Genomic DNA, 11617 nt, shown 5'->3' on the forward strand with positions numbered 1-11617 from the left:
GACGTTACGTTACTCCGTTCTCCGCTTGTAATTATGCCGTTACAAGCTTCAAAGCTGTATTTATCTTCTGAATTTGCCGAAACAAGTTTAATATTCTGAAAGCCAAGACTTTGTTTTTTAAAAATCAGATGAAAACAAACTGTAACGGACCCTGCTGTGTTATCTATCATTACTCTACGTCTTACAATAATAATTTCAGTGGAGGGAGGGGGGGCGGCGCTGTGGAACAGCAGAGTGGCGAGGGAGAGCTGTCGTCTTCCCTTTACAAGAATCAAAAATATATTTATCGTGTGATTTTGGAAATGAAAGTTTCCTTTTCTGAAAGCCAAGAATTTGTTTATTTAAAAAAAACAAAAAATCCCCCGAAATAAAAAATAAAAAAAATTGATTTTTTTTTTTCTTTTTTAATTGGCTCATGATAGGCCCCCGATCTCCGTAGGCCCCTGGGCTTCAGCCCAGGTCAGCCCGTGCATTAAGGCAGCCCTGGTTGTTAGCATCTGGTGCTAGCTCGGAGCTAACGGAGATTAGCTGTTTCAACAATAAGGAGAGGGAGAGTGCTCTCCTGTGGGACTGAGAGAGATAACGTCAGCTCAGGGAGGTAAACTGTAGCCTAAGTTATCTCAGTGGGTTTGGTCATCTATGTAAACAAATATTTCCATCTATGTAATATTAGTTGTATAAAATAGGTTAAGAAATCATTCCAATGTTTTTTGATTATTGAAATATATGTTTCATATGAGTGTTGAGAGCTGTATCCATAAATCTCTTAATGTTGCCCTCAAAGTGCACCAGATTGATCACTTTCCTCATCTATCCTGTCCGAAAAGCTGTCCAAATCAATCATTTCTCTCACACTAGTATCACTTTCCAGAGTCTCCGCCATGTTTACAATCGCAACTGGGTACATCTTGTGACGTCACAGCCACTATCGTCTGCAACTTCCGTTAGGCTCAGACGGCAAAATTAATAATTCATTAATTCATTAATTATGAATTATTAAAAATTATTTTTGCCATGAACAGGCACAATGATATGTAAGGAATGAAACTGCCATTTCATTTTGGTGCAAAAACATGCACTTCACTGGGCCTTTAAGGTCCATCTTCTTCATCTTCTTATTTGTTGGACTGATTTGATGGACTTGCTGCATGACATGTATTATGACATTTTCATGAAATCCTTATAGTTTATTACTTTTGTAAGTACATGATATTTCATGAACTTCGATCTGCACATCTGTCTATATTGACCCCTGAAAGAGAATACAATGCATCCCCCAACCATCAGGGGTCTGTTGTTCTGGCACACGTTGTAGTGAAATGGAAAGGGACCGAGGAGAGAGATCTTTGGGGCTAAATAACCAGGGAAAGAGATCTGAAGCTGGTGGCACCCAGGCAGAGACACTGGATCCTCTTGCACTTTCATTTTTTCTCTTATCTTCTTCTCAAGAGTCTCCTTGTTTGAGCATTTGCTCTTTTTTCTCACTCAGGATACATTTCTTCCTTTCTTCGATTGCCCTGGCTGCCCTTCGGAGCATTTCAGGGGTGTAAAAGCTTCCTCCATTCTTCTCTGCTATGTTTCTGACCTTGTCGAACAATCTGGCCTGAGAACGATCCTTCTCCTTATTATTGAAGACGTGGTACTGGCCGTTACATCTGTTCAGAAGTTCCTGCAGATCTTCGCTTTCGTTCAAGAACTCTTCGATAGTTTGATCTTCGAGCAGATCACCGTGGGTAAAGAGAACCATGCAGTATCTGTCTGCTTCCTCTCCAAAGATTTCCTGAATCTTCTTCACTGTCTGCTTTTCTTCATCTGTGAATCTGCCCAGTCTGATGACGACCAGGAAGACATGGGGTCCAGGAGAAGCAAAAACAATACTCTGAGCAAAGTTCTCTCTGGTCTTCTCTTCATTACATTTGGTGTCAAACAGACCTGGAGTGTCAATAACCTTAACTCTTTGTCCATCAACTTCACCAAAGGCATTAGAACAGTTTACATTCAAGGATTTAAAGAGAACTCTGATTTAAAGGACTCTTTTCCCAGATTGGTGTTTCCTGTGGCGCTCTTCCCAGCGCTCCGTGCTTCCCCACCATCACAATCCGGAGTACATCGTTATCGTATATGTTTGATTCTGAAAAAAAAAAAATATGTTTAGTGCTTTTTGTTCTTATATCTTAAGTTAATAATAACAATTTTAAAAGTGGGAAGTAGCTGTTCTGTTTTCTCCTTAGCTGTACAGGTGACTGCATGTTGGAGTAAACATTTAAGTCAAAGTCAACTTTATTGTCAATCTTTCAGTTTGTGTAAACAGACAGAGAGATCGAAATACTGTTTCCCACAATCATAAATACAAATATATATATATATATATTAGTGTTGTCAAAGTTAACGCGTTAATTTTGGCAATTAATTTTAAACATTTAATGCATTAACATTTTTTAACGCAATTAACGTGGTTTTGTTTACTTCCGGTGGCGGCTGACCCATAACCTTTGATCACTTGCGCGGGCAAACCGGGCAAACATCTATCCTAACTAAAGGAAAGTCTATGGCGGAAAGATGGATAAGGGCGGACTTTTAGGGGGAAAGTTTCATTTTAAAAAGTTGCCCGACGGCTCGTTGGACAAAACCAAGGCAATTTGCACAGTTTGCAAAGCCAAATTTAATTACCACAGAAGTAGCACGTCTTTAGCGTATCACCTCAAAGCAAAACACCCTGCTGAAATTACCTCCACGGGACCTCGCCAGTCTACACTACAGGAGTGTGGCACTCTTGGGCGAATAACGAAACCTGTAAGTGAAAAGTTAACCAATTCCTTGGTTACTTGGATAGTTAAAAACTGCCGCCCAGTTAGCACAGTAGAGGAGGATGGACTGAGAGAAGTAATTTGTGTTGCATCGGGAGATACCTCTTATAATTTACCCTCGAGAGGAACCATTATTTCAAGAATACACACGTTGTATGAGGATGAGAGGGCACAGCGGACGAACATGCTTGAGCAAGCAAAGCACATCGCTGTCACAGGTGACCACTGGACGTCTGTCAACAACGATAATTATTTGGGCGTCACAGCGCATTTCATTGATCAAGACTGGACTCTGTAGTTGTTTGCACTTACTCTGAGTAAAACCGAGGAGCGACATTATGCCGAGGCATGTGCTAACCATTTTCTGGATGTTGCAAACGAATGGGAAATCAAGGAAAAGTTGACCACACTCGGCACTGACAGCGCTCGTAACATGGTAGCTGCCGCGAGGCTACTTCCATTTGAACACCTGCCTTGCATGGCCCACAGTCTGCAAAGAACGGTCACAGTCTCACTTAAAGACAGTGGATTTGAAAGTGTTCTGGCCAAATGTCGCAAGATTGTCGGGCACTTTAAACATAGTCCATCTAACGCTCAGGAATTAAACGAAGAGCAAATTGCACACGGACTTAAGCAAGAATCACTTGCTCAGGACGTTGCAACAAGATGGAATTCTACGCTGGAGATGGTAAAGAGGATGCAGAGAAACAAATCTCCCCTGACCACTACCCTGGCGCAGCAAAAGAGCAAGGTTGCCATGGTGACTGACCCGGAGCTTGCCAATCTGCAAAAGCTGGAGGAACTACTTGAACCTTGCAGTTAAGTTATTTATTTCTTGTTTCTCCTCCCTCTCTTTCTCCCTATCTCTTGTGTACAGTATATGTGTTTTTTTTTTTTTTTTGAAGATCACTACTGCCATTGACCCTAGGTTTAAAGACCTTAAGTGCCTTACAAAAGATGAAAGGAGTGAGGTGTGGGCTTCAGTACGCGACCTGATGATGAGAGAGACACGTGCACAACAACCACCTGCTGAGACAACAGAGGAGCCGTCACCAAAGAAGAGGAGGAGGATGTCCATCTTGCTGTGTTCTTCTGATTCAGATACAGATGACGAGGAGGAGTCCATAGAGCATTGTCTGGATCGCTACAAAGTAGAGCCAAAAATGGAGATAGAGGGGTGTCCACTACAATGGTGGTCAAAGAGAGAGGGAGCACATGCCAGGCTGGCACCCATTGCACGCAAGTACCTGTCAACCCCTGCAACCACAGTGCCTTGTGAGAGGTTGTTCTCACTCTCAGGCCACATCGTACAAAAGAAGCGAGCTTCTTTGTCCCTTCATAACGTAAACAAACTGGTCTGCCTCAGTAACTGGCTGAATGTAAAGAAGGAAGTAAATTATGTCTATGGAGTGAAAAATGTTCAATGTTCTGAATTATTTTTTGTATTTGCACTGAGCACCTTAAGCCATTAAAATGGTCTTTGAATTTAAATATACTTTCTCTGTGTTTATTCTACATTAATTTGATGATTTTACATAACTAAATATTCATTATAAGCTTCAGTCTTAAGTAGAAAATTGCAATTAATTTATTGATAGATTAATCGCGATTAATTACAGAAATGTGTGCGATTAATTAGTTAATTTTTTTTAATCTATTGACAGCCCTAATATATTAGACCCTCCAGAAAAACGCGGGCTAAATTCCTTGATTATGCGATTAAACATGCAGGGTTTTTATGTGATTTTATGCGGTGAAATTGCGGGAAGTTGCGAAATATGCGGAAAGTTGCGAAATATGCAAAATATGCGGGGAAAAAGAATAAAACATTTTTTAAATATTGGGCTGTCTTATTTATTCTCTCACACACAACCTGCCACTAACGTTAAACCCCTTCACTATTCAACTAAACACACACACACACACTTCTCCGCCTCATTCTGTTTTCATTTACTCGTTCGTTATCTGCAGCTTCAATCTTGTAGGCTACTCACTTCGTTTCTTGTAGCCCTCGAAAGGGTTTTGGAGGTTGATGCCTTGGTGAACGTCAGTTGTTTGGCTTTCTTGTCCGCAGCAGCAGAAAGCATTTTCGAATGTTTGAATGAATCAAAGTGGGTCGTCACCGGTGTACTGTGAGGATTTGCAGCTCTCTTTGCAACTCACCTCCTCAGCTGCTGCTCGTCATCCTGATTACAACTACTCACCTTCACCTGCATATATACCCGGTTCCTTCATCCAGTATTCACCAGTTCGTCATTTCACCACACTGGTAATTCAACTCGGTATTACTAGCTTGTAGCAAAACCTAAACTCTCTGTGTTCCTGTAATCCTTACCTTTTGTTCTCTCTGTTCAGTATCCGTCTGCCTACTCTGCCTGCCACGTCCAGCCACCTACCCCTTGTCTGTGTTCCTCCACCTGCTCCAGCCTGCTCGCTCTCGCTAACTCGGGATCCCCGGCTTCGGACCTCTGCTCCTCCTCTGGTGACAAACCCTGGCCCTGGACTTCTTGGATTATCCAATCCCTCTTCCGTCTCTTGAAAACGGTTTTTGGTTAATAAACCTTTTTGCCTCATAAACTTTGTCTCCTCTCCATAGTGTTCAGTATTGTGGGTTCCCTCCTGTAGCTCTCGGAGAGCGTAACAGTTTCCCTCTATGGCAGAGTTGGACTATAACATGATGTATGTGTAACAATAAATATATTTAAATGAAAATGTTACAATCAACAGCATGAATACAGTTTATCAACTTACCATTCAGCAGGTCAAATGTGCTGGCCATAGTTAGTTTTGGAGGAGCTGGTCTCCTGCTGAGCTGAGGAAGTGAAGTTAGTCTGCAACAACACTTCCTTAAACAGAGACTTCATGAAGCAAACCACACCCACACACTGCTGACATCACAGTCTGAAGTTCAGCGATAGTGGGATGATTCATAGATTACAAAGTATAAAATCCTTCCCTTAAGAAACAGAACAAAGGGAAATATAGCCTCATGTATCAGATATACAACTGAACCGATTATACCTTCAGCAGTCTGCAACTCACCAAGTTTTTTTCAGGTTTCAGGCTCGAAAATGACATTCCCAGAAAAAATGACCATATCTTCCCTTCTAAAAGGGTTAAATTAATAATCTTTTTTTCTCAAAGCAATGATAAACCTCTGAGTTGGATGTAGTAGAGTCAGAATCAATATAGATGGTTTTTATTTTAAAGTAAATTCAGATTGAACGTAGTAAGAAAATGTCAATTATAGTGTCCGTCCAAAAAAAAAAAATTACTTATAGTGAAAACTAACCTTAGATGATGGGATGGTAGACTAAAAGCTTTAGGAATCCAAAGTACAACATAATAAGTACCCTGTATCAAGATTGATGCAAAACAAGTGACATTTGACCTTTTTAGACAGATTTAGAAAAAAAAAACACCTTTGGGGTCTTTTGGGTGGATGTGGGTGTTTTAAGACATATTGCCGTGTAACCTCCGTAATATTACATGTTGTGATGTCTGGTTTTGTTTCCCATGTTGCGAGTTTTGATTGTACATTGATGATACTTATACCTATATCATCTGTGGAATCTCAGCTTGCTAATCGATATCTTGTTTGTGCAGACCCGATAAGTAATAAGGGTATTTTAGCATGAGTTCTGTGCTAAGTGTGTTTGCATTTTTTTTGCTCAGGGCTCATTTAAACGCTTCTTGTGAGACTTGTGCTTTGTTTCGGTAAAAATGGTTCGTATTGTCAGATAAGTGGGTATGACACATTAATAGGTTTTTAAATGTAAAAAATTATTAAGAATGTTAAGAATGAATAAGAACCCCAATGCCCCCGGTACCGGGGGCTCTCGGGCTTAACAGTTAAATGTTAAGAAGCCCTGAGGCACACAAAAAACAGGTTAAATGAAGCTTAGCGTAAATTCTTTCAGGAAGACTGGTATTCATTCAGTCCGCAGCTGCTTATAATCAGCTCATCACGGGCGTTCTCTTTAACCTATTACATTCACCTCATTCTCCAGCAGCCAATCACCGTGCTGCAGCCAAACTTTAAAATGGTTCTCCTCTCTCCTGCAGTCAGCGTGATTTCAGGTGTTCATGCTGCCACCCGCCTCCTCCCCATCCACCTCCTTTCATCATACCCAGAGCCAGGAGAGCTAATCCAAAGACCTCATCACATCTCCTCTTCATCCCATCTCCTCATCAAATCCAGATCTTCAGCATCATCACCAGTGTCTAGACCCCGGGGGGTTCTCATATGCTGACGGCAGCATTTCCCCCTTTAGATATACGATTTCAGGATCGGGGTCTAATCGCCAAAGACTTAAAATGTATCATGTGACATGTGTCAATAAATGTTCTCGTACAAAATTAAGTCTCTCCTGATTGAAATAACAGAGCGTCACATTTTCATCGTATTAATTAATGATATTTATTTTATATATAAAAGCAATAGCATTCAAAGAGCAAATCAGAGATCTTGATTCTTGACAATTTGTGACATTTGTTTAGTATTTGGTCACAACACACAATCCTTGAAATAACTGATATAACTATAAATCACAACAAACAAATCAATCAAAAAGGGGAGAGTGAAGATTAACAAGGAGGTTCTGCAAATCTGCTGCAGTCCGTTAGCAGAAGGTTTGACTTTCTATTGCAAAACAGCTTAGTTGTTAAGTATTATCTTTAAGGTGACCTATCATGCAAAATGCACTCTTGTACGTCTTTTAGACATGGAAATGTGTCCCCGGTGTGTCAGGGAACTCACCAAGTGTCAGAAAACACAACCCTCTCTATTTTCCTCCATACCCAAATCTCTAAAAACGGGGCTGCAACGGATCTGATACAGACTGATCCAGATTTGAAATATCCCTGACGTCAGGAACGAGGAGCTCCGCCTATATGGCCAACTCTCCACCTCTCAGGGGAATGAGAGGTTGGGCCACGGCCGGTCATTGCCGCTCGAAAGCGCTGGAGACGCTGTAGTACATATGCCAGGCCTGTAAGTGGCGCTGTAGTCTGCCACAAAAGCAGCGAAGAAGACTTCCCGTGCATGGTTGCCATGGTTGCCATGGTTGCCCTTCTGTTTATTCTCCGCTGTGGCTCTTTTTCTCCCTCCCCGAGGCAAGCATTTGCTCCTGTAATTCAATGCAATCCCTCCCCGTCGAGGCAAGCACTGTAATTCTCTCCGGTTAGTCCACCAGCAGATGACAAACACCCACCTCTCCGCCTCTTCCAAGGAACGAGGGGACCGTGCGGCAGAGTTTCAGTTAGGTTTTTTTTCTCCGGTAAAGATGTCGTTAAAGTTTAAATCTTCCGGACAAAATTAGAAAACTGCCGGTCAAAGGTCTTCTTTGTTCTTTATTGAGCTTTAAAACAAATGAATAATGACTCTACATAATCATATAAGAATAAAACACGGAGGACGGAGATTTCTTTTTGTCCCCCTCTTCTCCCTGCTGCAGCCCAACAGCTGATCTCAAAGCACGGTCCCCTCTCCTGCAGGGGGGCGTGGTCAGCTGCAGCTCACAGAATCAGCCCCCTGCAAAAACAGCGCTGGAAAGAGCAAATAGAGCTAAATGAGGCATATCTAAAATGCAGGATCTGTTTGGTATTTTGAAAAAAAAACTATATTTATATACTTTATATAGGTATGGCCCTACAATATATTGTTCAAGCATGATAGGTCCACTTTAAATTTAAATCTATAGAATTGTACATTCAGGTCTTCTTTTTCTGTCAGCTTTCTGTCTGGCTTTCCTTTCCTGGTCTTCTCGTATTCTCCTCATCTCCTCCTCGACTTCTCTTTGACGAGTTTCATGTAGCATTTTCAACCTCTCTCTGTCATCTTTCATTTCCTTTAATTTTTGCTCATACTTTTCCGATATTTTCTTCTCAATTTTCTCCTTCTCTTTGCGTATTTCCTCTTCTCTCTCTTTAAGTATTCTCTGTGTTTCCTCTTCTATGGCCCTCTCTGCCTCCTGGAACATTTCAGTGGTGTAATGGCTTCCTCCGTTCTTCTCTGCTATGTTTCTGATCTTGTCGAGCAGCTCTCTGACCTGAGAACGATCCTTCAGGTTATTATTGAAGACGTGGTATTGGCCGTTACATCTGTCCACAAGTTCCTTCAGATCTTCACTTTCCTCCAATAACTCATCAATACATTTCCCTTGGAGCAGATCACCGTGGGTAAAGAGAACCATGCTGTATCTGTCTGCATCTTCTCCAAAGATTTCCTGAATCTTCTGCACCGACTGTTTTTCTTCCTCTGTGAATCTGCCCAGTTTGATGACGATCAGGAAGACATGGGGTCCAGGAGAAGCAAAAACAATGCTCTTACTAATGACGTTTCTGGTCTTCTCTTCATCAATGCTAGTATCAAACAGACCTGGAGTGTCAATGACAGCAACCTTTTGTCCATCCACCTCGCCAGCAGCCTTAGCACAGGCTTTAGTCAGAGATTCAAAAGAAAACTCTGATTTAAAGTGCTCTTTTCCCAGAATGGTGTTTCCTGTGGCGCTCTTCCCAGCTCCAGTTTTCCCAACCATCACAATCCGGAGTAACTTATCATTGTGGTAGTATGTATCGCCCGAGTATTTGTTGTGGCAGTTTGTAGAAGGTTGAGACAAACAGACTGGAAAACAGAAACAAACTATTTATTGCTGTCTTCATACATTTGTTACAAACACAATTGTTTAACTTCTGAGGTTCCAAATATAACCTGTTATGGTTATACAAATAAACCACAAGGAGTGCCTGTCAGACCCTCTAACATCCCCTCTCTTTGTACATTAACACATTTACATCAAACCAAACAATATAATCTAAAATCACATCACATTAAATCAGAAGGAAACCCAACTTGTGCAGGAGCATTGGCAGGAACACAGTGAATCACACAAGGAACAAATAAAACCACACATCAGGAACCAGAGGGGATCATAGACGACGTATTGAAAGTGAACACAAGGGGAGACATATATCAGACAAACAGGCGGGAAAACACAAAGACAGGAAGTAAAAACAGTCATCACACACGGAGGTAAATGGACTGTACTTATAAATCTCTTTATCAGGTCTTCTGGACCCCTCAAAGCTCTTAACACACTGCAAGTCATTCACCCATTCACACCCCATTCATGCAGAGCAGCACCACTTGCTCTAGGGAAGCTGATGGAGCATTTCCACTGCAGGGCCTCGCACGGCTTAGTTCGGTATAGTTAGGCCTTGGTAGGCCAGACTCACATTATGCTGCGTTTCCATTACAGTTTAGGAACTGGGGCAGTAACTATAGTAACGCAGTGTAGGCGGAGCCGTGACGTCATCTTCAATGCGAACCACAAAACCAACACCAGCCGTTAGCTGTTAGCCCTCAGAGCTCACAGCTCCTCATATCTGTTCAGAAACTAGACAAAAGTCCAAACCACAGAGTGTCTGTGTCATGGAGAGTACAGTCTCTGGTTTATTTATGTCTGTAGGTCGTTGTTGTGAGTGTGGACGGTCGGAGCATATACTGCGTTAGCTTAGCCGATCTCCATTTAGACAACATGCATTTTAAAAGGTGTTTCTCCTGCCGTCTGTCTGCAGACTGGTCAAAGCATTAATTCATGGTTTTTACTAACCGGTATCAGTATGTTGTTACTTCAGCATCATTTAGAAACATGTATTACGATTAAATCACGGTCAAATATGTTCATCTTGTTGTAGTTGCCAGCGATTCTCTCACTAGTTTAGCATACTCAGCCCGGTTGTTGGACCGGAAAGAACCTCGATTTTGTCGAGCCAGAAAAACTGAAAAAGTACCCGCTATCCAGAACTACGCCAAGTGGAAACGCAACCTAAAACGGCACGCTTAAACCGCACTCCGCGCTGTAGTGGAAATACGCCATTACGCACACGCACACGCACACGCACACACACACACACACACACACACACACACACACACACACACACACACACACACACACACACACACACACACACACACACACACACACACACACACACACACACACACACCATTGGCAATCAGGAGCAACTCAGGGTTCAGTATCTTACCAGAGGAGTCGTCGACATGTTGACGGCACAGGCTGGGCTCTAACCCACAACATCCTGTTTGAGAGACGACCGCACTCCCAAGCAGCCAAAGTCGCAGGAACACTTTTCAAAAGCAAACAAAACACGTGAAACACAAAAAAGATTATCATGACAGACACACAGTCGGATTCCAGATGTTCCTGATAATGCAGTCAACAAAATTCAGCTAGGAAGGATTCAGCGGGGGAATGACCATGAACTATAGGAGAGTAGCTGGAAAGGGGCATAGGAACTCGGCAGACAGCCTTCGATTGAAACAGTTGTGGAGCAAATGCCGTAAAAAGAGGAAGGCAGGTACATATACACAAAAAGCAAGTTTTTATTTCAGAAAATCTGATAACCAATTCAGTTGGCAGAGGCAGGGGGAGGGGTGAAGAGGAATCCTCAGGAGTATTTTTTTTTGTTCAAAGCCCTCACTGACACTTGCATTTTGATATGAATAACTGCAGATTACGTGAATGGAGCAATAAAACGGGCTTTTAATGCGCTCAGAGCCGATATTGATAAGACCGCTTTTAATAAAGGACAAGATGAGGGCTTTTCTCCGGGGTGTGACATGAAGCTTTACGCTACAGACATTTGAAGGAGTTTGTACCTGTTTACGCATAGTGCTAATACTCATAAATGCACACAGTTATCATAGCCAGAGCAGCAGCATTGAGTTGCATGTTTACCACACCTGCAAACTAATAACCTAGCCTATTACAAGCTTACTAACA

General features: G+C 42.0%; 1 protein-coding gene across 1 annotated transcript; it reads right to left on the reverse strand.

Annotated features, from left to right (window-relative positions):
* Positions 1 to 1235: 1235 nt before the first annotated feature.
* LOC307027807 (GTPase IMAP family member 8-like) lies at positions 1236 to 11505 on the reverse strand (the record flags this gene model as incomplete). The annotated part of the gene is made up of 4 exons (XM_079696159.1): positions 1236 to 2016; positions 8518 to 9432; positions 10904 to 10961; positions 11494 to 11505. 4 exons carry the CDS (start codon positions 11503 to 11505, stop codon positions 1445 to 1447), a joined length of 1557 nt encoding a protein of 518 aa, XP_079552285.1. The 3' UTR covers positions 1236 to 1444.
* Positions 11506 to 11617: the final 112 nt, after the last annotated feature.

The sequence above is a fragment of the Notothenia rossii genome (assembly GCF_949606895.1).
Source record: "Notothenia rossii genome assembly, contig: scaffold_122, whole genome shotgun sequence".
In the NCBI taxonomy this organism is placed as follows: Eukaryota; Metazoa; Chordata; class Actinopteri; order Perciformes; family Nototheniidae; genus Notothenia; species Notothenia rossii.